The 26,192-nt window shown below is 41.8% G+C and overlaps 1 protein-coding gene and 1 pseudogene across 4 annotated transcripts in view; both read right to left on the bottom strand.

Moving 5' to 3' along the window:
- Nucleotides 1-11,154: 11,154 nt before the first annotated feature.
- LOC113933336 (CGRP receptor component) overlaps nucleotides 11,155-26,192 on the bottom strand; it is a 55,120-nt gene continuing 40,082 nt past the window's right edge. Inside the window, exons 4-5 of one of the 4 annotated variants that reach the window (XM_027613329.2) lie at nucleotides 19,234-19,291; nucleotides 11,155-13,636 (exon numbers count right to left, since the gene is read on the bottom strand). In XM_027613329.2, coding sequence (XP_027469130.1) covers nucleotides 13,475-13,636; nucleotides 19,234-19,291 — 220 coding nt within the window. In that variant the 3' untranslated portion in view covers nucleotides 11,155-13,474. The remainder of the gene's footprint in view (nucleotides 13,637-19,233; nucleotides 19,292-26,192) is intronic. The other 3 variants (XM_027613330.2, XM_027613331.2, XM_027613327.2) reach the window with 3 other exon arrangements.
- On the bottom strand, nucleotides 22,827-24,522 carry LOC113931978 (annotated as a pseudogene).

Genomic DNA, 26,192 nt, shown 5'->3' with positions numbered 1-26,192 from the left:
GCTCAGCAGGGAGTTGGCTTCTCCCTGTGACCCTCCCCCCTCTTCTGCTCTCTCTCTCAAATAAATAAATAAAATCTTTAAAAAAAATTATATAGTTCCATACTAAAAATAGTATATAGTTCAGAATTTTAGCTGCTATAATTTAAACCAATGCAATAGTTTCCATTAAACTATTGAAACCATTCAACATGTTCTTGGCACTATGAGAATATGTCTTTTCTCTTGGTTCCAGGAGGCTGAGAGCCAAAGTGAGTGCTCAGTTTTAACTACACCAATATTTCTGGTTAACAAACCTGCTTCTTCTGCCTTCTACCCTGGCTTTCTAAAAATTTTTATTGGGATAAAATATACACAACATAAATTTACCATTCTATTTTTAAGTCTACAATTCAGTGGCTATACGTACATTCATCACCATCGTCTCCAGAACTTTTTCATCTTCCCAAACTAAAATTCTGTCTGAATTGAAACAGCATGAAACAGCAACCCCCCATTTCCCTCTCTGTCTAGCCCCTGGCACCCACCATTCTACTTTCTGCCTCTGTGAATTTGGCTGTTCTAGGTATCTCATAAAAGTGGGATGATACAGCATTTGTCCTTTTGTGTCCGGCTTATTTCACTTAGCATAACGTCTTTAAGGTTCAATCATGTAACATCTGCCAGAATTTCATTCTTAAGGCTGAATAACATTCGTGTGTGTGTGTGTGTGTGTGTGTGTGTATTGCATTTTCTTTATTCACCCACCAACTGATATTTGGATTGTTTCTACATTTTGGTTATTGCAAATAATACTGCTATAAACATGAGTATACAAATATCTGTTCAAGTTCTTTGGGGGTACATACCCAGAAGTGAAACTGCTGTTTGATATGATAACTCTATGTTTAAACAATTGAGGAACTACCATCCTATTTTCCACAGTGAAAGCACCAGTTTACATTCCCAAAATCAATGCACAAAGATTCTAATTTCTCCACTTCTTCATCAACACTTGTTATTTTCTGTTTTATTTTATATTAGCTGTCTTAATGGGTGTGGATCTCATAGTGGTTTTGGTTTGTATTTCCCTAATGACTAATGATGTTCAGCATCCTTTCACAAGGTTATGGAACATCTGTGTATCTTATTTGGAGAAATGTCTATTCAAAATCCTTTGCCCATTTTTGAATTAGATTTTTTTTTTAAAGATTGGATTTATTTATTTGACAGAGAGAGAACCAGAGAACACAAGCAGAGGGAACAGCAGAGGGAGAGAGAGACAGGCTCCCCACTGAGCAGGGAACCCCACGGGGAGCCTGATCCCAGGACCCTGGGATCACGACCTGAGCCAAAGACAGACGCTTAACTGACTGAGCCACCCAGGTGCCGTTTAGTTTTTTTCTTGTTGAGTTCTTTATACATCCTGGGCATTAGTTGCTTATTAGATGTATAATTTGCAAATATTTTCTCCATTCTGTGTGGTGCCTTTTCACTCTCTTGACAGTGCATTTTGACCCGTTAAAGTTTTCAATTTTGATGATGATCAACTTACTTATTTTTTCTTTTGTTGCCTGTGCCTGTCGGAAAAAAATCATTACCAAAGCCAATGTCATGCAGCTTTCCTTGTATGTTTTCTTCCAAGAGTTTTACAGTTTGTTTTTTTAAAGATTTATTTATGTATTTTAGAGGGGGGGAGGGCCGGAGGGAGAGGGAGAGAAATCCTCAAGCAGACTCCCCGTTGAGCGCAGTCCCAGGACTCTGAGATCACGACCTGGCCAAAATCAAGAGTCAGATGCTTAACTGCCTGAGCTACCCAGGCGCCCCCAGAGTTTTTATAGTTCTAACTCTTTGATCCACTTTAATTTTTCTATACGGTGTAAGGTAATGCTCTATTTTTATTCCTTTGCATCTGGCTATCCAAGTTTCCCAGCACCATTTGTGGTAAAGATCGTCTTTCCCATTGAATAGCATTGGCACCCTTGTTCAATTGACTATAAGGGTTTATTTCTGGACTTTTTATTCTATTCTATTGGTTTATATGTCTGTCTTTATCCAGTACCACACTGTTTTGACTACTGTAGCTTTGCAGTAAATTTTGAAATAAAGAAGTGTGAGATCTTCGACTTTTTCTTTCTCAGGATTATTTTGGCTATTTGGGGGGTCCCTCAGGATTTCATATGAATTTTAGAATGGATTTTCTATTTCCACAGAAACATCAATGGGATTTTGATAGGGACTGCATTAAATCTGTAGATCACTTAGTGTAGTAATGACATCTTGACATTATTAGGTCTTCCAATCTATGAACAATCTATGAATATGGGATGTCTATTTATTTGTGTCTTCTTTAATTTCTTTCAGCAACATTTTGTAGTTTTCCATATACAAGTCTTTCATCTCCTTGGTTAAATTTATTCCTAAGGAGTTAATTTTTTTCAAGGCTATTGTAAATGGAATAGTTTTCTTAGTATCTTTTTCAGATTGCACATTATTAGGGTATACAAATGCAACAGATTTTTGTGTGGTGATTTTGTGTTCTACCACCCTGACTGAAATTGTTCGTCAGTTCCAATAGTGTTTTTGTGGAATCTACGGTTTTCTACATATAAGATGATGTTATCTGTCAACAGAGATAATTTTACTTCTTCCTTTCCAATTTGGACACCTTTTATTTCTTTTTCTTGCCTAACTGTTCTGAAAAGACTTCAAGTATTATGTTGAATAGAAGTGGCAAAAGTGGGCATACTTTTCTTGTTAGGATCTTAGAAGAAAATGCTTTCAACCTTTCACTACTGAGTATGATGTTAGCTGTGCATTTTTCCCATGTGGCCTTTGGTCGTGATGTGTAATCCTTTTAACATGCTAGTAGTATGCATCAATATTCATAAAGGCTATTGGTCTTTAGTTTTCTTGAAGTGTCTTTGTCTGGCTTTGGTTATCAGGGTAATACCGGCATCTTAGAATTACTTAGTATGTATTTCCATTCTTCAATTTTTTTGGAAGAATTTGATAAATACCAGTGTTACTTCTGTCTTTAAATGTTTAGTACATTTCACCAGAGAAGCCATCTGGTCCTGGGCTTGAATTTTTTTGGTTACTGAATCAATATTCTTAGTTACTCATATTTTCTATTTCTTCATGATCATCTTGTAGGTTGTGTGTTTCTAATAATTTGTCCATTTCATCTGGGTTATTCAATTCGGTGCCATACAATTATTCATAGTATTTTTTTATAATCTAATTTCCATAAAATCATAGTATTATCCTTTTTCCCCCGATTTTAGTAATTTGAGTCTTCTTTTTTTTCTTAGTCAACCTAGCTAAAGTTTGGTCAATTTGTTGACTTTTTTGAAGACCCAACTTTTGGTCTGGTTTTTTTCTTTATTGTTTTTCTATTCTCTATTTTATCTGCTTCCTATGCATAGAATGTTTGTGTTGCCCCAAAATTCATATGTTGAAATACTAACCCCCAGTGTATTTGGAGGTGGAGTCTTTGGGATGTGATTAAGTTAGGAGAATGGAGCCCTCATGAGTTCCGTCCCCTCTTCTGCCACAAGAGGAGAGAGTTAGAAGATGGCCGTCCATGAACAAGAAACACATCCTCACCAGACACCAAATCTGCCAAGGCCTTGATCTTGGACTTCCCAGCCTCCAGCACTTTAAGAAATAAATTTGTTTATAAGCCACCCAGTTTATGATATTCTGTTATAGCAGCCCAAACACTCTAAGACACTGTGACTCTTTATTGCCTTCCTTCTGCTAGCTTTGGGTTTAGTTTGTTCTTTTTCCGCTTCCCAAGGAGTAAAGTTAGGTTGATGATTTGAGATCTTTCATCTTTTTTTTAAATTTAGTTTTATTTTAGAGAGAGAGAGAGAGCACGCATGTGAGCAGGGGTGGGAGGGACAGGGGGAGAGAGAATCTTAAGCTCATGGGGCTCGATCTCATGACCTGAGCCGAAATCAAGAGTTGGACACTTAACTGACTCACCCAGGCGCCCCTAAATCTTTCATCTTTTTTTATGTAAGCATTTATAGCTACATATTTCCTCCTTAGCACTGTTTATGCTGCATCACATACATTTTGGAATGCTGTAGTTTTGCTTCTGTTTGTCTCAAGGTATTTCATAACTTCCCTTAAGATTTCTTCTTTGACCCCTTGGTTTTTAGGGTGTGTTATTTCCACATAATTATGAATTTTTCAGTTCTCTTTCAGCTGACTTCTAATTTTATTCCACTGGAATGGGAAAACATATTTTGTCTAATTTCAATAGTTTTGAAATGTATTTATTTGTCTTGTGGCCTAACCTATGGTTTTTACTGGAGAATGCTCCATGTGCACTTGAGAAAATTGTGTATTCTGCACTTGTTGGGCAGAGTGTCTATATGTCTGCCATGTTCAACTGGGTTTATAGTATTGCTTAGGTCATTTCCTTATTGATTCTATCTGGTGTTCTATCATTATTGAAAGTGGTACTGAAATCAGCTACTATTACTGTAGAGCTATCTGTTTCTCTCTTCAATTCTGTCAAATACTGCTTCAAATATTTTGATGGTTTGTTATTAGGTACATAAATGTTTGTAATTGTTATATCTTCTTGCTGTATTGAACCCTTTCTTAATATATCTCTGTCTCTTATAGCCTTTAAAAAATTTTAAGTCTATTTTGTCTCATATTAGTATGTTCACTACTGCTGTCTTTTGGTTACTATTTGCATGAAATATCTTTTCCTATCCTTTCATTTTTTTTATCTATTTGTGTCCTTAGATCTAAAGTGAGTCTCTTGGGAACAGCATGTAGTTGAATCATGTTTTAAAAATCCATGCTGTCAATATGCGCCTTTTGATGGAGGAGTTTAATCTATTTACATTTAAAGTAATTGCTGATAGGGAAGGACTTACTTTTGCCCTTTTGTTGTTTTCTGTATGTCTAAGAGCTTTTTTGTCCTTCATTTCTTTTACTGCGGCCTTCCTGTTTAGTTGATTTGCTGTTTTTGTGACATATTCTAATTCCCTTCTCATTTCCTTTTATGTATTTTCAAAATATTTTACTTGTGGTTATCATGGTGATTACATATAACATCCTGAAGTATACTAATCTTCCGTTGATAGAAACTTAAATCACAAACAAAAATGTTCTTTTACAGCTCTGTCTCTCCCCCTTCTCCACACTTTATGTTACTGTTGCCACAAATGACATCTTTGTATAATGGGTACATTTAAACATAGGTTTATGATTATTTTTATGCTTTCTCTCTTAAATCCTGTAAAAGAATAAAAAATAAAATTATAAATCAAAATCACATACTAGTTTTTATCCTTGCCCTTGTATTTACCTTTGCTGGAGATCTTTATAACTTCATACGATTCTGAGTTACTTTTCAGAGTCCTTTCATTTCAATCTGAAGTTCTTTCCTTAGCAGTTCTTGTAGGTCAGATCTAGTGGTAATAACTCCTTCAGCTTTTGTTTATCTAGGAAAGTCTTAATTTCTCCCTCATTTTTTTGTGGTAAAAATATAAAATTTACTACCTTAACCATTTTTAAGTGTATAGTTCATTAGTGTTAAATATATTCACATTATTGTGCAACCAATTTTCAGAACTCTTTTCATTTTGCAAAACTGAAACCCTAAACTCATTATACAACAGTAACCCATTGTCCCCTCCCCCAGTCCCTGACAACTATCATTCTACTTTTGCCTTTACGAATTTGGCTATACTCTGGGTATCCCATATAAATAGAACCATACAGTATTTGGTTTTTTTGTGACTGGTTTATTTCACTCAGCATAATAGCCTCAAGGTTCATCCATGTTGTAGCATGTCAGATTTTCCTTCCTTTTTAAGGCTGAATAATATTTCATTCTGGGGATATACCACGTTTTGTTTATCCACTAATCTGTCAATGGACACTTGTTTTGCTCCCATAATTGGGGTATTGTGGATAATGCTACTATGAACATGGGTATACAAATGTCTTTGAGAGCTTGCTTTCAATTTTTGAGTATATACCCAGAAGTGGCCACTTGGATACTGTAGACTTTTGACTGTTTTCCTGAGCTCCCTCAAGCTCATTTTATTATTTTTTAAAAAGATTTTTATTTATTTAGGAGAGCGAGTGCAGAGGGAGTGGGAGAAGCAGACTTACTGCCGAGCAGGGAGCCTGACATGGCTCGATCCCAGGATTCTGAGATCGTGACCTGAGCCGAAGGCAGACACTTAACCAACTGAGCCACCCAGGCGTCCCCCCCCGCCAAGCTCGTTTTAGCTACCTTTTGTTTTCAATGTCTCTGTGAGAGAACAAGAGCTTAGAACTTCCTAGCCCTCCGTTTTGTTGATGTCACTATGGAATTTTTATTCTCAATGCCATAGGAAGATTTCCAGTTTTTGAGCTGAGGATACGATGTAAAGAAAAAGTACTTTAGGATATTAAGTACAGGTGGTATACAATGGATCAGAAAGTAAACAGGGCGCCTGGATGGCTCAGTTGGTTAAGCGACTGCCTTCGGCTCAGGTCATGATCCTGGAGTCCCGGGATCGAGTCCCACATCGGGTTCCCCGCTCAGCGGGGAGTCGGCTTCTCCCTCTGACCCTCTTCCTTCTCGTACTCTCTCTCATTCTCTCTCTCTCAAATAAATAAAAAATTAAAAAAAAAAGGAAACGGTGGAAGCATTAAGTAACCTTATTTTGCAGGCTCTATGTATCTTGAGGCTTGACTTTGTGGCCCAACTATACAGCACTGATCTTGGCATATACTGTGTGCTCAACAAGCCTTTGTTGAACTAGATACCCAAAATTATAGTAGTTGTGACTGAGCACAGAGTCCTTAAGGCAGCCTCAATAGTGTGTGGTAGGTAAGGCAGTCAAAACTAAACACACTCCATGAGGCTTCTGTATCATGCTAGTGGGTAGAATCTCAGCCAGGATTGGGCATGCCAGCTCTTGAAGCATTTATGGAAAAATCCCAGATGTCCTGCAGAAAAGTAAGCCACAGGCAGGACCTCATGAGGAAGGTTATTGGTGGGTAGGGAACCCTCTTCTCCCTACTCCAGAAGCATCTAAACAAGGGGTCAGCAAATCATAGCCTGTTGCCTGATTTTGTGGTTTTACTGGAACACAGTCACACTCATCTATTTATGAATTAACCATAGCTGCTTTCGTGTTGTAACATCAGAATTAAGTGGTTGTGACAGTAATCTTATGAACTGCCAAGGCTAAGGTATTATCTGGTCCTTGCTGAACCGTTCTAAACAATACAGTGAAGTCTAAGGGGCTAGAGGCTGCTGTAGATTATCAGATTTAATAAGGGCCCAAGATGACAGATAACTAAGTAGTCCACAGAACCTGACTGATAAAATTTAGTAGTCACCTTTTCAGGGACAGAATGGTTGGAGGGAAATAGGTTTCAACAAATGGTACTAGGACAAATGGATATCCACATGCAAAAAGTGAAGTTGGACCCCTTCTTCACACCATATACAACAATTCACTCAAAATGGATTGAAGACCTAAATGTATAAAATGTCTAGAAGTTACAGAGGAGTAAATATTTATGATCTTGATTTAGGCAATGGATTCTTAGATATGATACCAAAACCAGAAGGAACCAGAGGAAAAAAAGGTATGCTGGACTTCATCAAAATTAAAAACTTATGTGCTTCAAAGACACCATCAAGAAAGTGAAAAAAACCACTAAAAAAAAAAATGAGAGAAAATAATTATTTATCTGCTAAGGGATTAGTATCCAGAAAATTAAAGAAATCTTGCAATTCAACAATAAAGACAAACAACTCAATTAAAAATGGGCAAAAGAGGGGCGCCTGGGTGGCTCGGTTGGTTAAGCGACTGCCCTCGGCTCGGGTCATGATCCTGGAGTCCTGGGATTGAGTCCCGCATCGGGCTCCCTGCTCAGCGGGGAGTCTGCCTCTCCTTCTGACCCTCCCCCCTCTCATTTGCTCTCTCAAATAAATAAATAAAATCTTTTTTTAAAAAATGGGCAAAGGAGAACAAGGAGACTGATACTACATGACTTCAAGAGTTAATACACAGCTACAGTAATCAAGACAGTGTGATATTAGTGAAGGAGTACACAGAAAAATGGAACAGAACAGAGCCCAGAATTACCTAAACAAAGAGAGGCAACTGATCTTTGACAAAGGATCAAAAGCAATTGGATGGAGAAAGGACAGTCTTTTCAACAAAGGGTGTTGGAGCAACTGGATATTCACATGCCAAAAAAACAGATGCAGACCTTACATTTTTTGCAAAAAAATCAGTCAAAATGAATCAGACCCAAATGTGAAATACAAAACTATAAAACTCCAAAATACAACATAGGAGAAAATCTAGGTGACTTCATGATGATAACCTAGTTTTCACGATGACTTTTTAGGTACAACATCAAAACCATGATCCATGAAAGAAAAAATGGACACGTTGGACTTACATTAAAATTAAAAACTTTTGTTCTGTAAAAGACTGTTAAGAGAATAGACAAATCAGGGACTAGGAGAAAATATTTGCAAAACACCTATTTGATGTTTTGATGAAGGCCTAGTATCCAGAATATATTTTAAAAACCACTTAAATCTCAACAAAAAGAAAACAACCTAATTACAAAATGGGCAAGAGATCTGGACACTCACTAATGAAGAAATAGATGGCAAATAATATGAATATCTTTTATCTTTAGGGGATTGCAATTAAAGCAACATGATACCATTACACACCTATTAGAATGGCCAAAATCCAAAATACTGATACCACCAAATTCTAGTGAGGACATAGAACAAAAGGAACTCTGATTCATTGCTGGAAATGCTATAGTCACTTTGTAACACGGTCTGGCAGTTTCTTACAAAACTAAACCTACCCTTACGCTATGAACCAGCTATTATACTCCTTGGTATTTACCAAAATGAACCGAAAACTTCTGTCCACACAGATGTTGACACAAATGTTTACAGTGGCCTTTTTTAAAACTATTTATTTATTTGACAGAGAGAGAGAGACAGCAAGAGAGGGAACACAAGTAGGGGGAGTGGGAGAGGGAGAAGCAGGCTTCCCGCCGAGCAGGGAGCCCGACGCGGGACTCGATCCCGGGACTCCAGAATCATGACCTGAGCCGAAGGCAGTTGCTTAACCAACTGGGCTACCCAGGCGCCCAGGCTTTTTTGATAATTACCAAAATCGGAAGAAATTAAGATGACCTTCAATAGGTGAATGGATAAACAAACTGGTACATCTAGACAAGAGAGTATTATTCAATACTAAAAAGAAATGAGCTATCATGCCATGGAATGACATGGAGTCACCTTTTTTTTTTTTCTGGTAAGATTTTATTTATTTGTCAGAGAGAGAGAAAGAGAGAGAGCACAAGCAGGGGGAGCAGCAGGCAGAGGGAGAAGCAGGCTCCCTGCTAAGCAAGGAGCCTGATGCAGGACTCGATCCCATGACCCTGGGATCATGACCTGAGCTGAAGGCAGACGCTTAACCGACTGAGCCACCCAGGCGTCCCGACACGGAGTAACTTTAAATGCATATTGCTAAGTGAAAAATCCAATCTGTAAAGGCCACATACTGTATGATTCCAAGTATATGACATTCTGAAAAAGGCAAAACTATGGAGACAGTAAAAGTATCAGTGATTGAAAGGGATTTGGAGGAAGGGAGGGGACGAACAGGTGGAGCACGGGGTGTTTTCAGGGCATTGAAAATATTCTGATGATACTATAATGGTGGAATACACGTATTTGTCAAAACCCATTCTATGTATGCATTACTGCACTTTCTAACGTACAACACAGAGCGAACCCTAACGTAATCTATGAACTTTAAGTAGTAAAAGTTTATCAACATTGGCTCATCAATTGTAATGAATATCCACACTAATGCAAGATGTTAGTAAGGGGAAGCTGGGGCGGGGGGGTGGAGGGGGCAAGGGCCTCTATAGGAATTCCCTGTACTTTCTGTTCAATTTCTCTGTAAACCTAAAATTCCTTGAAAAAAGTCTTCTTCTTCTTTTTTTTTAAGTGCAAAGGATTTCAATGAGCATTTCTTCATTAAATGGCCAGTAAGGACATGAAAAGATGCTCAACTTTAATAGCCATTAGGGAATTCTAAATCAAAACCACAATGAGATAGCACTTCACAACCACTAGGATGGCTATAATCAATAAGAGGGACAATAACAAGAGAGAGAGATTGGATTCTGTCATGCACTGCTGGTGGGAACATGATATGGTACAAGTGCTATGGAAAACAGTTTCGCAGTTCATCAAATAAACAGAGTTATCACATGACCCAACAATTCCACTTTTAAGTATATGCAAGAGAAAGGAGAACATAAGTCACATTTTGTACATGAATGTTCACAACAGCATATTCATAACAGCCAGAGTAGAAAAAACCCAAATGTCCACTAACTGAGGAATGAATAAACAAAAGTGGTATATCCATTCAATGAACTATTTGGTTCAGCCATAAAAAGCAACAGTACAACATATCTGAACCCTGAAAATATGCTAAACGAAAGAAGTCAGATACAAAACGTCACATTCTGCAAGATTCGATTTATATGAGATGACCCGGATAGGCAAATACATAAAGTAGAAAGTAGATTTTATGTAGTAGTAGAAGTAGTAGAAGGTAAATTTTATGGCATGTAAATTATATCTTAATTTAAAAAATATATAAAAGGATCTCTAAGCAGTTTTACTTCTTATCCCATTTGTTCATTGTGTAATTAAAGTTGATGATTCTGTTCAGAGTATGTGATCTGTTTTATAGTTTACTGAGAAATGATTCATGTGCACAAGTGGGTGTTAAATTAGTTTTAGGGCAGAAAATGATTTAGCAAAGACTATTCTGGAGCATTAACTTACTTCTCACTAGGGTGTTAAGTTTTTGAGAGCTGGTATACAATTATTAATTAGGGAAACGGTACCCATTATTTTATGAACAAACCCTGAATAAATGGGAAGTCCTCTGAGGTGGCAGTAGGTCATACTGTGACTTTTTTAAAAAAGATTTTATTTATTTAGAGAAAGCGTGCATGGGAGGCGGAGAGGGAGGGACAGAGAGGGAGGGAGAGGGAGAATCTCAAGCAGACTCCTTATTGAGCACGGAGCCCAACATGGGGCTCGATCTCACGACCCTGAGATCATGATCTGAGTCAAAATCAAGAGTCTGACGCTTAACCAACTGAACCACCCAGGCGACCTCATACTGTAATTTTTAAGCAAAAGGGGGCAAGGGAAATATTTGGGTAAACCTCTAACTGGGAGTCAATTTTTTAAGAGCTCAGTGGTATCTTCTTGATAGATAACTAAAAAATCTTCCTGTGTCAAAAACTAGGGCTTTCCCCTAAAAAAAAAAAAAGTGAACTGAGATTCTAGGAAAGTCTGGAATAACAAACAGACACTGGCCAACCTAAAAATATATCTAGCTACAGTAACTGAGCAAGACACCGGCATTAGTTCTCAAAACTCTGCCTCCCTCATCTGTCTGCCCCAGTTCCCCTCAGAGCAGCCTCTCCTAGGGTGACCAGACACTGGGTGTCAGCCTCTATATGGGACATAATTCAACTGTCAAGTACACATTCAGTAACATTCACAGAGGCCAAGGACAACAAGCACATGGATGTACTTTTTTTCTTTTTAAAGAATACAACAGTCATACGGTCCAAAACTAAAACCACATAGAAGGATATAAAATGAAAAGTAAGATTCCCAGGCTCCCCTGCTCTCCTTCCCAGATGTGATACTGATTAAGTTTCTTGTGCAAATCATCTTATTTCTGAAATGTTACTAATGTGACAGGAATATTATACAGAATATGTTCCTTATCTATAAAGCTTAAGTCTTCCAGAGCCTGCCTGCCTTTGTCAGAAACTGAGGTTAAATTCAGGTCCCAAATACAGAAACTTAAAATTTTCTTGCAATCTGAAATAGATTTTGGACCTAAATAGGTTCAACTTCTTCTTTTAACAAAAAATTCACACATTTTACCTTTTAAGCCAGATTTTATTTCTTTCTATCCATGGCAAAACAAACTCTTCAAAGATTTATACAAATACCAAAAGTTGGCAGTCACTTGGAAATAATCATTAATTAGATTAATCCATTAAGAAAATGCACTGAATACACTCAAGGTTAAAATGAAACAGTGACACAGGTATGATGCCTTGACAAATAAATCAACGGTTCTTGGTAAAACTCCCAATACCGAAGAGAGATATAAAAACAAATGCCCTGCCAATTCCAGTTTTGCCTGTAACGAGGTCTCAGCTGATCCTCAGATAATAAGGTTAAGAATGACATCACTGTAACTGGCAGGGGTGGTGGGGAGGTTGAAATAACCTGGGAATTGCAAGGGTGTGGGAAGTAATCCAATTAACAGCAACACCGAAAATATGTAATCTCACAACAAAATGAGTGCTGATTTGGAAAGTTAATGTCTGTGGGCATTTTTTTCCCCAAAGGGGGAGCAGAGCGAATGTGGGAAATTAATTTTTAGCAATATTCCTAGGACCTAAGGCAACCACACGTCTGGAGCTACTGAACCCTCCAAAGCCTCAGTATCAACAAGCTCTTCACATGGTCATTGTCCTAATATTTGAAACTGAAAAACGGATGCAGCCTTGCCATAGCCAACAAATTCAAATTCCTACTAATCAATCTCTGGTTCTTCATATCCCATCCCTATTTGTGCCCTTTCCAAAGATGCAAACAAGCTGCCCCTTGTGCAAGTGAAGCTCACCTAGGCTCAAGAGGCGGAGCGCGCCCAGGGCTCCTATCTCAGGGCAGGAGACGGCAGGTGATTGGAAAGGCAGCCGAGGCAGGACTTCCGTCGCCCCCGTCCGCAGTCTGCTGGGCTGCTTTTCAACTGGAAGGGGCTGGCGCCCTAACATCTCAGACTGAACAGTGAGCTGGTAAACAAGAGCCCTGCCAGCAGAGGGAAGGAGCCTGCAGAAGGGTTGGCCAGGCGGCTCTTCTCTCATCTTCGATGTTCTCTAGGAAAAGCTTCCTCTAAGGTGAGCCAAGTTCAGCGGCTCCTTCTGACCTAGAGCAACTATGTGCCGCTCTGGGAGTTTCTAGCCACCTCACCGGATTCTCCTCACTCAGCTCTCGCCCCAACAGCGCTTGGCACCCCTGTCTGGGAAGCTCCTAGGGAAGCAGATGAAACTCATTAGGACATAGCCCATCAAAGGCAACACAAGTGTTCCACCAGCTGTGTACGGGGCCCTGCCCGCCACTGAGGCAAAGGCCACAGAAGAAATATTTTTACCAGAGGGCTGCACAGTCACTGTCCTCTTTGACTCTGTCTTCCTCTGTCTAGCTCTCAGCCCTGACAGCCTCAGTCTGTCTTCACCATGTTTCATCTCCCAGAGGCACAAGCACTTCTTTTTAGCTTATGAAATCAGGCCTGTTGGGGTAGAGGGTAAGACCAAATGAACAATCCTCTGGACGGCTGGGAAATGGCTGCTGGGCTTTTCAGCTTCATGAGGCGGTTAGGCCGGCTGGGTCCTCTTCATCCATCGTCACGTCATCCGTGTTTTTCTTCTGCTCAGCCTCTGGCCCTGCAGGCAGAATGCTTGTGACGGTGTGAAGGAGGGCTTCGATCTGCTCCTCTGTGAGCCGTTCTTCACTCTCTTCTACCATCTGCAAAAGAAAACCTCTAAGAGTTACAGATGAGCCGCACAGGCGGAGTCCACCTCACCCTCCCCACCCATGTTGTTCCCAGTCCGCTGGCCTCTGGCATGCCGAGCTCGGGGGGCCTGGTTCCAGAGCCCCCTCGGGTCTCTGGGTCCTCTCCATCCTGGCTCCAAGGGAGGGAGAAGCCAGCTCCAATTCCTATGCGACTGCTCAAAATGGGTCGGGGCACAAAGCAAGTTGCAGGTTAGCATTTTTCTTCAAAGAAATAGAAAACCCAGGGGCGCCTGGGTGGCTCAGTCGTTAATCGTCGGCTCAGGTCATGATCCCCGGGTCTTGGGATCGAGCCCCGCATCGGGCTCCCTGCTCCGCGGGAAGCCTGCTTCTCCCTCTCCCACTCCCCCGGCTTGTGTTCCCTCTCTCGCTGTCTCTCTCTCTGTCAAAAAATAAATAAAAATCTTTAAAAAAAAAAAAAAAAGAAAACCCTACCAGTTCTATACCCATCTACATGCACACATGAATATGCTGTATGTGCAAAGAAAACTCACCTCTGGGGAGTGAAATAGCACTTTACATACTTTTGTATTTCACAAGCACAGCTGTAACTCACGAATTATATCAACAACTCATCTGACTATTGCTCACTGCGTGCCAGGTGGTTTATCTATTTTTTCCTCATCCCCACCCCTGCCCCCCACTAACAGCTCTTTAGGGAGCTCATATGCCTGACTGCACACAGCACTTCATATCTGTTATTTCTTTTAACCCTCACAACAATCCTGGCAAAGGACAGAATGAGAATCCAAGCCAGGCCTGCCCAACACTAACACCAACAATCAATCTAACACACATCATGTGGTGGTCCTGGTCATCTCCTGGGAATGTGAGGCAAGAGTCTGATGAGTGATGGCTGGGAAATGATCCCCCGCTGCCTCACTAAATTAGGTCCACTTAAAGCCCAGTCTAACAAGTCCTGGAAATCTACACATGGACAATCCACAATTATGAGCCAGTTTTCTTAGCCTCACCTCTAGTTCTCGATACATGAATGAATACATAGTCAACAATGTTTTTTTTTTTTTTTTTTTTTTTAAGATTTTATTTATTTGACAGAGAGATAGAGCCAGAGAGCACAAGCAGGGGGAATGGCAGAGGGAGAGGGAGAAGCAGTCTCCCCGCTGAGGAGGGAGCCCGACGCGGGGCTCAGTCCCAGGACTCTGGGATCATGACCCGAGCCGAAGGCAGACGCTTAACCATCTGAGCCACCCGGGCGCCCCGTCAACAATGTTTTTAAGGGTAACATACAAGCAGGCAAATTACTCACTCATGTTCACTTAGTGACACCAGCCACCTATCACAAACAGCTAAAGGTGTCCAGGGTTCTGTTCTGTGGCATTTCCCACAGCAATCTCTGAAATCTGGCAACTAAGACCAAGAGGAATTCCACAAAGAAATCCTAGCAGATTTAAGTAAAACAAAATGACAAACTAGGCTTACAACCCTGAAGAGGATTTCAGTCTGACTGCCTCACTTTATAGACAATAGTAGAGAAGCTAATTAAGTCAGGTGATGTGTCCAAGTTCACATCACAAACTCCTGGCAAACCATCCGTCTCTTCATTCACCTAGGTCCAAAAATGTTTCTACAACCAGAGAATAATCCTGAGTGTTCCAGGGTGGAGAAGATCCTGAGTGAACCAACGGGGCTACTTCCCACCACGCTGTGAAATAAAATGACCATTTCCCAAAGACTCAAAGGCTCCGTAAAATGTAACCTCTACTGAACAAGAAATAATCCTCAAAAACCCGTTTTTTAAACCAAAATTTTAGGGTGTGTAAAAGGAAGTAATCTAACATAGACTGCCTCCAAAATATGAAGGAGTTGGAAAGGGGTATATCCGATTTGATTATTTAATCCTAAGAAAAGATGATCTCCATTTGAGAGAGGAATGTCTCCAAATTTATAAACTGGCACGTGCAGTTGATTATGAACTGTTTCCTGACTCAGGGGGAGCGGGAAAGGAGATTCAGACTAGTCTCAGGACAATTACAACCTCCCACCAGTATTTGCACAGGGGCTTTCCCAGAATCACTGCCACCAGAGCTTCTCAAGCATGCCGTCCCTAAAGTCAGGCCAATTTACAGATGAGTAAGTGCAGGCTCAGCATTATAAAGAAAACCTGATGTGGGTCTCACAGCAAGTAGCGTAAGGTCTTTTGACTTTGGATTCCAGCTCTTTCTAGAACACCATACCTCTATTCTTTCCTCTCGCAGAGATGCAGACTAGAGTCCACTGGTTTGAAAGAATTTAGTTATATGACTTCTGAGAGGCCTTCATTTTTATTTACTTTTATTTTTTATTTTTTAAAGATTTTATTTATTTCTTTGACGGAGAGAGACACAGTGAGAGAGGGAACACAAGCAGGGGGAGTGGGAGAGGGAGAAGCAGGCTTCCCGCGGAGCAGGGAGCCCGATGCGGGGCTCGATCCCAGGACCCTGGGATCACGACCTGAGCCGAAGGCAGATGCTTAACAACTGAGCCACCCAGGTGCCCCGAGAGGCCTTCATTTTTAGAAAACCAAATAGAGGAGACTTGAACAGGCCCCCTTCTTGCATCCTGATCTCTGGGTCTGGCAGATGCAACAATGATCAGGCTCAGCTAAATGTGTTCATGGCAAGAGGGCCGAAGAACAGAAGCTTCCATCAGCACACAACCCTCAGGGTCAGAAACTTTCCTTTTCAAACTAACATTCCCAGTCACAGCAAGAAAACAACTTCATTAAGCAAAATGAAACACATATACACAAAGAAGAAACTTTTCAGAAACCAAAAACTTACTAACCCCTCTTGGATCAAGGCAAAATGATACTAACTGTATTACTCTTCACCTTTTCTTCCCAACACAGAAGAAACTGAGCCCAAATAAACATAAAGCACTGGCTCAATGTTCTCAAACACCCAATGTTTCAAGTTGTTCGGTATATAAGGGCGAATGAAATGTAAAAATCCCAAGTATTTGCAGATGTGTCAACAATAAATTTTTATCACATACACAGACCATATCAATTCCTAGGGGCTGTCAAACTGGGCTGCTAGACTCCAAAAATGTTTTTTTCTCATTCTAAGCCATCAAGGCTAACTTCCTACTTTATCCAAAACAACAAAACAACTCAAACCTATTAACTATGGACACTTCTAGCTATCTGACCCAGAACGGTTCACTTAATCTCTGTAAATTTCAATTTTCTCTAATGTAAAATGAAAGTAATGCCTACAGTAAGGACCAAATGAGAACATATATTATAGTGTTTTGTAAGCCATAAGACTCTATCTAATCCAAGACATTTTATCATCACTAACTTATAACAGGCATATATGGTAGTGCTGTTCAGGACAGTGACTTGTGAGGTCATGAGGTTCACTGTCCTGTCTTCAGGCCAGAAAGCTCACAAACTGTCCCAAATGAATACACAACAGGGAGTCGCAGAAATCACAGAAGGTGGTGACCTCCTCATTTCCTCAGACTGAGGTTCACAACAAATCATGCCTGAGGTATAACTAAAAGAAGCCACAGCCTCCAAAACTGAACACTAATAAATGCTGGATGCTGAAAATACTTCTGGGACACGGGGAGAATAAATGGCTGTAAGGTTAATGCAGGGAAATTCTCAAGTCCTCTGTACTTCAAACCCTGTGTGAAAACCTCATTTCTTATCCCTCTCTTGGGAGAAGAGATACTGCCACAAGCCTTGGTAAATGTTTTGCTACCCTTTGTAGCCAAATCCCAGGCTGGGGAAAATCTGACTATAAAATGGTCCAACTGCTGGGAAACAACATACACAGTATTTACCAAGACCTACTACTTACCTGTGAAAAGGAGAAAAGAACAGGCAGTCTCAGGGGACGCCACACACATCTTTCTTCTCTCTATGCAAAGCGCATGGCTTGGAGGAAAGTAAGGCTTTGCGTCAGACAGACCCAATTAGCCACTCACTAGCAAAGACTATGGTGAAGGCATTGAAGGTGACATACAAAGCCCACCGCATATAGTAGGCACTCTTAATAGCAGCTAATCGTACCGTAATGATAGAGCTTTCTACGAGCTCTGGGATGAGGTCACGCTAATCCTCATCTCCTCTCTCCATCTGTCATTAAGCCATGAATAACATATGTTGCTGATTAAAGTTGGAGGAGACAGGACATGTGATCTTTAACCCAGAGGGACATGGATTAGTTTCTCACTGATTTGTTTGTTTTTTCTTTTCTAAGCTGAATCTCCAACACAGTTGAGAGCATCAGAATAAGGGTATAAAAAAAAAAAAAAAGGATCTCTATTTAGCCTGAAGCCCAGTTCCCCCAGAAAGTCACCCTTTATGGGAGTAATTTTTCTAATTTAATTTTGGGTGCATTTTGAAGGACAGAAACGACACTGGGAAGACAATAAAAGTTTTAGTCAAAAATTAAGTGCCCCGTGAACCTTTAAAAAAGGGTTCTTTTTAAAGCAACTCTAAACATCATAGGCATCTTTGGCTACTTTCTTCCACAAATTTCTGAAGGAACTTTGACAAAGTATAAGTATTTCTAAAACTGACTTTGCAAACTCCTTAATTCTCATTTTGTTAATTCTCCAATCAGTTTTTCTTACTGTCAGTTAAATGGCCTGCCTAATATTTGGAGCTTAACGGTGTTCTCTGCCCTCTACAGCAGAGGGAAACTGCCCCAGGACACCAACACAGCAACTGCTCAGGTTGTCTCACTGGGCCTCAATTTCATATTCTCCTTAGACCACGTGTGGCTTCTACTCTTGCACAATTCTAAAGCTTTATGCTGCGATTGCTGTGTAGACTGTGCAATGAGGAGAATCCACTGAATGGTGGTATGCACGGAAACAAGGTGATCGAGTCTGTGGTTTTAGAATGTGAACTCTGACCGCGGTGGAGAAGGTGGACTGGAGGAGCCAGACTGAGGCAGGGATGACGACAGAGGACAACCGTGAGAGCCACACTGAGAAATGACAGAAATGAACACAGTGCAGCAGGGAGAGTAGAGAGAACAAGGGAAGACAGAAGCAACAGAACCTGGGGACTAACGCATCTGAGATCAAAGGCGGAGAATGACTTCCAGGTGTCTGGCTTGGGAGACTGGGCCAGGAGGCGAGTGAGAAAGAGAGCATGGGGGGAAGTGCACTTGTCCTCTGTGAGCCAAGAACAGAAAGAGAAGAGCAGGGTCGAAGGGTGGGAGTCGGGGAGGAGAAATTCTGCCAGAGTCATGGTGAGTCTATTGTTTTCATGCAACATCTGGTTGGCAATAACCCCTGCAGGAAAGCAATGGCCAGAATGGGGCAGGACATCAAGGGAGACAAAGAGCTGCTGAGACGCAGGCCCAAACCCTAAGGAAGGAACTAAATTTCCTCTATTCTACTTTCTATAAGTCCGTACTAACTAGGATCAAACTGGTGAGGTCCCCTTTCACTGAAGAAATGGGGGTAGTCGGACAGTCTTTTCAAGAAACGGCAGTTCCAGCCTTGTCTGTTCTCAGCCTTTATTACCCTTCCTCCCTCTCAGACCCAGAAACCAAGCCCCTCACGTTCAAGCCTCCTTCACTCACCAGCTGGATCTCAACAGCAGTCATAGGCCTGTGATTCAGCAGCTGAAGCTTTTCGGCTCTGTCAAAAGAAAAGTACAAAGCATTTAAAACTCTTATTCCCTTCAGAATCTTGAGTCTTGACCAAGCTGTTTAGAGAACACTGTGTCAGATAACAAATGGGAGAACCAGTTGGAACATGGCCTTCAGTTTCTTCAACTGTAAAATGAGAGGATGGGAATAGGAGAGCCTAAGTCAGAGACTCTTAGAGGGTTCAAATGTGCATTAGAATCCTAAAAACAACAGAGGTATGGATTGAAAGAAATATAACAAATAGTAGAGGTGCAGTTTTAATAAATTTTATCTGAAAAATATGAAGAAAATAACATTTTTCTTAATCCAGATTATAGACAGTAAAGATTAATAAAATAATCTTGGTTGGTTGGTATCACTTAGAAATGGCTGAGAATTCCTTTTTGAGATTGATATTAAATGTCAGATTTTGACTTATCTTCGAAACAAAAACCAGGACTAGAAGGGGGCAGGGGGCTAATGTATAGAGGTATAAGACACAGTCCTCTGCCCACAGAGTTTACAATCCAGTTGGGGAAAGAAGACAAATACAAGCAAATTTTAACAAACATGTAAGTAACAGTTGAAGGCAATAATTATCACCTGTCACAAGGCACTATCTAGCTCATTGCTAAAGGGGTGGCTGAAATGTGTGGCCTCTCCAAGGTGATATAGGACTTAAAAGAAAAAAAGAACAGCTTCAGTTACCACCCCTGTGCAGGTGACAATTTCTAAGTTTCCCCTCTCAGTCTGACCTGGGAGCTCCAGATTCATCTTTCAGTTCAACTCAGTAAATATCTACGGAGCTTAAAGACATTCTGAAACAGATGAATGAGCCACAGGCCCACAGCCGCATTTGGGAAAGCAGCACATGAGCCAGCCTCCCTATGCCTCGGTCTCACCATCTGTAAAACAGGAATGATAACAGAACTTAATATCTCACCAGGGGGTTAGGAGGGATGAACATCTTTCCATTTATAGTGCCAGCAGCTATCATTTATTGCTCACTTCCCACATGGCAGGCACATTGAACCCTCAGACTTAATCGACGCTGAGATGGTGAATAACTTGCCCAAGGTTACACAGCTAGAAAATGGCAGAGCTGGGACTCGGCCATCAGAGCTTCAAAGCTCATGTTCTTAACCATCTGCTCCTAGTATTCAGTACTCAAAATGATGACTGTCATGTCACAAAGCTATTTCTCCACAAATGGCAGTCATCAGGAAGGCACTTGTAATTAAGTTGTACTCCTCATAATCCCCCAAACATTGCCTCTAGACTCAAAGATGACTTCACAGAGGAGGAAACCCTTGCAATGGGCCCTGATGGGTTTTCTAGGCAAAATGATGGAGGAATGGGCAGTCAGGGCAGGAACAGCCTAAGTAAGAGATCAGAAGAACAAAAATTACGGAGTTTTAGGAAATGGCTGCATGAGAGGCTGTGGGACATGAGGCTGAGTCATCAGGACAAGACCTCACGGGCTCCAACTACAAGACTGCACGTGACTCTGCGGACACCTAAAAGCAACCAAGGAAAGGAGTGATACGCTCTCAGGTAAGAACAAATGAGGCAGGGCTGGCAATGTGAGGCTGGACATGTGAAATGCTCCTGGTCACCCTCAGGTATAGTCAACAGGACGTGACAACTGCCTCAGTTGGGTGGGGACAGGGCGAAGGAAGAGAAGAGTCAGGGCTCAGTGTCAGGTTTTCAGCCTATTTGGGAAAAATATATTACTTGAAATCTGAATTCGAGTTTGTGGTGCTTTTGGAACAACGAAGAGATCTCTGTCCAGCCATTTGTGTAGTTTTAGTTCTAGTGTGACCTAGAACTAAAGAAAAAGACCAGAGCTGGATGTATTAGCAAGGAGTTTTACAAAACCATGGGAGTGGATAGATATCACAGTCCACAGACCAACTACAGAGTAAGTGATGACCCAGGATGGGGCACCATAAAGCACCTCCAGTCAGGGGTCTGGGAGAGAAGGTGGTGAGGAGGAGCAAAAAGAGGCAAAGAAAACCTAGGAGAGTGGTGGTAGGGAAATTAAGAGAGGAAAAGCTCTGGGAAGAGGGTATTAGCAACAATGTCATGCTGAAGGGCGGGAAAGAAGGTTGACAGTATAGAAGTCACTGGATTTGCCAAGAAAGAGGGCACCAGTGGCCTGTGCAAGGAGTTTGGTGGGATGACAGCGATGGTGACAACTGGATTGTGGGGACTGGGGATTGACTGTGGAGAAAATAACCTTTATTTTTTCTGTAATGTAGTGTCACCACTTTATTGAAATCTTCAAAACAGTCTTTATTCTACATTTTGAGTATAAAAAATCCACAAGTGCGCCACAGTGCAAAGAGAAACATACAGTACAGAATTTCCATAATAATCAATGGCATAGCCAAACACCACACGTACAGAACACATTTAGATGAACTGAAATTTTAAGATAAAATAAAGCCCAATTTCTGAAAACAAAAATCAAAGTACTAAGGATCCCGAACATTCTTAACCCTAATGAGATTTCACTGGACTCAAATCACTTGGAGGTGAGGCATTCACAATATGACCCCATTAACCCAGCTTAGGAATTCTTGGGACCATGAGTGGCTGCATCAGGCAGGCTGACAACACATGGCAACCAAATTTTGATGTGAAAATTCCCCTTTATTTGACTCTAAAGTTTCTTGACTTTTGAAAGGCATCCTTTTGAAAGGCTTTTGAAAGGCATCCTCCTCACTGCCCCTCAGATTTTAAACAAACTTGTTTTCAGTACAGTTTGTACTGATGTTCTTTGTTCAACTGAACCTCAGTTTTTCCGGCACCAAAGCAAATTTAGGTTTGGCTCATGTCTGATGAAACAACCTATGAGGAGGGTCTAAGAGGCAGATGCAAAAGCAGAAGCAATGGGGTCTGTGCTTAGGGTACCGAAGGGGTTTCAGAGGATCCCTGTGAAAGACTAGTTAAAAGACAGCACGTGGGGAGATGTGCAAGGAGAGAAGGAAGTTAGTCTGATCGGCCTGTCCTGCAACTCTGATTCAATGGAGACTGTCAGGAGGGAACAGAAGACAAGGTTTGAGGGTGGGACATGGGGCAAAGGATGGAGGGGCAGTCAGACAACTAAAGCGTTTTATTTATGACATGTACTACAAGTCAAAGACTTAAGGGAGACTAAAGACCAATCAGAGTAATTTGGCAACTTTAATTCTTAGAAGATGAAAGTTCCCTCCAAGCCTGATTTGATACTTCATTACTAAAAGCAAAGACCAGTATGGTACAGTATAATTCCGGAGGAGTTCAAGGAAGATCCTTAGGGCTGTTTCGCCTACATTAGTTTATGAATGGCTACCTCCCCTACATCAAAATGCTTCAGGGAGATACTGCTTACCATAACATGGTGTCTCACTAAGTGTGAAAAGTGTCCAAAAGTTTGGGCACCAGAAAGACCCCACAAGAGGTGTCTGAAGTGAAACGTGAGGCTGACAGGATGAAAGCAGCTGAACTGTGATAGTGCCGAAGGTACGTGATGTCTTTCCCAGCACTGGTGGTCTGGTTCCTCACCAGATCCTGGTGCTACCATCTAAGCCACCCATGAAGAGGTTCCCCTTCCACTGGGTTCCAAGGACACTGGCTCGCTGTAGGCTGAGCAGCACTGGGAAGGCAACCTGGGGGTGGAGGAGGAGTGCTGCCAGTAGCCCCAGCTCTGAATCTGGTACCTGCAAAATACCCTCCTTCCACCAGCACTGTTGAACCAGGGGGACAGATGGGACCAAGTGGGTAAGAAGCCACAGGGACTGTGGAACCTAAAGGGCCATAAGCCATAGTCTAGGCCCTGGGAAGATACAGTGAGGTGAGAGGGAAAGCAGCTGATGTGGCAGAAACTGTGGCAGCCCGTGGATGCACCAAGTTCAAACAACAGAGCTCTGAGTACAGGCGGAGCGTCAGTACAGGCGGAGCCTGAGGGAGACACGAGGTCTGAGGGTACACTGGATGCCCGCAAGGCTGCACACAGGAGACTGGCCGCGTTAGATACTGACCTTGCCTGCTCACAGTGGTTATGGGTCTGGCTCTGCTCAGCATCAGAGACCAAAATAACCTCTTGACAGGTAGAAGTAAAAGAGCAATTACAGCCTGAGGAGGGTAGGTTCTGGAGGGACACTGGAGCACGTTTGCCAGCTAAGGAGATAAGCTGAGGAAAGACTGAAATTATAGGGGAGAAAGGGAAAAAGACCCTCGGAAAAACAAAAGTCCAAAGTTTCAGCGAAGAGGCTCATCATGTTCCACTGAGACCACAGCAATGTGGCGAGGGGTGGGGTGGAGCAAATCTGAGGGGATCTGAAGGGAAAGGAGTTCATTTTGGATAATTTTCGAAGTGAAGTTACCATCTGGGAGGTTAGGATGGGACCAGGAATAAGACCAGCAAGCAGGTTTGTTTGTTTGTTTGTTTGTGAAGAGAGAAAAGGAGAGGGAGGAGCCCATTGCTGGGCTCAATCCCAGGATCCTGAGAGCCTTTTTTTTTTTTTTTTTTTAAGATTTTTATTTATTTGTGAGAGAGAGAGAGAGAGAGCGCACAAGCAGGGGGAGCTGCAGGCAGAGGGAGAGACACCCCGCTGAGCACGGAGCCCGACGCGGGACTCGACCCCAGGACCCTGAGATCTTGATCTGAACCAAAATCAGATGCTTAACCAACTGAGCCAGCCAGGCGCCCCCAAAGCAGTTTTAAAGATCCAACTGAGCTGGAAAATATGAACCCTCATTCTAAATAAAATTACTTATTTTAACCGTCATTACCCAACAGTATGAATACAGAATAGAGAAAGAGCAGGAATAGAGAAAAAATACAGCTGAATAAACCAAACAAACAATGGAACTCAGTTCATTGACCGGTCATTATCCTGCTAGGCTCTGAACTGCTGGAAATGTTCCTACAGTTACACAAAAGGATCTTGCAAGTCTTCTAGCAACAAAAACACTCACAGCTGCTCCCTCAAAAAGCCCACTTGGAGTCAAACCAACCAAGTTCTCTGCTCCCACATTCAAGGAGCTGAGCACTACAGGAGCAAAATCGCAGAGCCACACTCACTGCAGGCTCCGGTTTGAGGGGGCAGGGGTTAGACATTCCCCTCACTTCATAATCAAGCCTATTTTTATTGTCTCTACTACCTCCCCTTTACTTTTCAACTCACTGCACTTTAGCTCCTGCCCCAACCGATCACCAAAACTCTTCGTGGCATAGGGCCCGGTGACCTCCATATGGACAACTCTAGTGGATGTTTCTCTGTCCTGTTCGACCCTGTCTCTGTGATATCTGACACTGTTGATCACTCCTCCTTAAAACTATCTACCCCTGCGGCTTCCACAACACCATTCTTTCCTGATTCTCTTACCCGACTAGTCCTTCATCTCTTTCCAGGCTTATTCTTCTGCTGCCTGCTTCTGTAGCATTCCCATGGTGCCATCTTTCACCTTCTGACCCCCTTACTGAGTTCCTCATCCAAACCTCACAATCTCATCCGCTACTATAGGTTTCAGGCAAGGAGTCCATGTTTTCATGCTATGTGACCTAAGCTCCAGATCTCTGTAACCAACTGCCGCCTAGATACCTCCTCCTAAACACCTCAGACACACTTTAAGTTCAACACATCCCAAAGTGATCTGACTCTCCTTTCCTATACACCAGCTCCATTCTCTCAACTTCTCACCTTGGTAAAGACGCAAACACCCAGGCCAGAAACCCGAGGGTCATCCCTGACTCCTCCCTCTTACCCACTGCCAGTATCAAGTCACTGAGAATTAATAACTGTTTCTTTTTTTAAAGATTGTTTCTTTCAAGGTATCCATCCCCTCCTCACCATTTCTATAAGCCATAATTCTTCTTGGTTAGAGGACAATGGCCTCTATCCCCAGGGGTCTGCCACTTTTTAAACTTATCTTCACTCACAAATAAAGTATCTTTTAAAAGATGAAAACCCGGCCACCTCATTGTCCTGCTTGTAATCCTCCCGCTGTCCCCACAGGTTTTGATATGAATTTGAATTTCCTTAGTTCAGTCTCCAGAACACCCTGAAATCTGGTATTTGTCAATCTCTCTAGGTTCGTATGCCTTTGCTTTCCCTATGCACTTATCTCCCAATCAAACGACACTAAACACTGCACAGAGAAGCATCAGGCTACTTCTTGCTTCTGTGCCTTAGCACATCATGTCCCCTCTGCTCAGAGAGAACAAACTCACCTGCACCTGGCTGACTCTTCCTTCACATTAAAACCCAGTGTCCCCTCCCAGAGACAAAATGATATACTCAAATTCTGACACTTCAGTGTCTCTCTACTATGACCCTCCTACCATAGCACTTACGTTGTATTCATCTTTGTATCCCCCAAGTAGAGACAAAGCTGGAGGATAGATTAAAGACAGAGTTAGGCAGGACTGACTTTCAGGAAAAGTACAAAGAGACACCTGTTGAGCACTGGGGAGACCGGGGGCAGGATTCCATGCTCTGAAAGCAGACAGGATAACCACACGCCAGACAGTAGGGAAACCTGACAACCCACCCATCTCCTCTGAGTTTTGTTGGCTCTAGAAGTTAAGTACATGTCCCAAATATGGTGCGAAACCCCAAGAGTAATCTGTGTACCGAAGAGTCCCTTTTAGGGACTCCAAGTTATTTACAAACCTATCTAAGCTGGGTCTCAAAGGCAAGTCCTCTATTCCTGGCAAACATAGCTGTACATCTTAGGGAGGCGGTCTCAGGATGAGAGCTGGGGCTGTAAGCCAGGCTGCAGTTCTTAAGAACTAAATGCCTCAAGCAAAAATTAAATGATTAAAGAACCAAATGCTTTGCGGAATAAACATACTATAGAAAAATAACAGGACTTAAGGGTTCAAGTGCCTTCGAGGCTAGTCTCAATGCTACCATTTTGCT

Source organism: Zalophus californianus, chromosome 10 (assembly GCF_009762305.2).
Source record: "Zalophus californianus isolate mZalCal1 chromosome 10, mZalCal1.pri.v2, whole genome shotgun sequence".
NCBI classification, from domain to species: domain Eukaryota; kingdom Metazoa; phylum Chordata; class Mammalia; order Carnivora; family Otariidae; genus Zalophus; species Zalophus californianus.
Note: the sequence above shows the minus strand (reverse complement) of the source record. Positions and strands in the feature narration are given on the sequence as shown.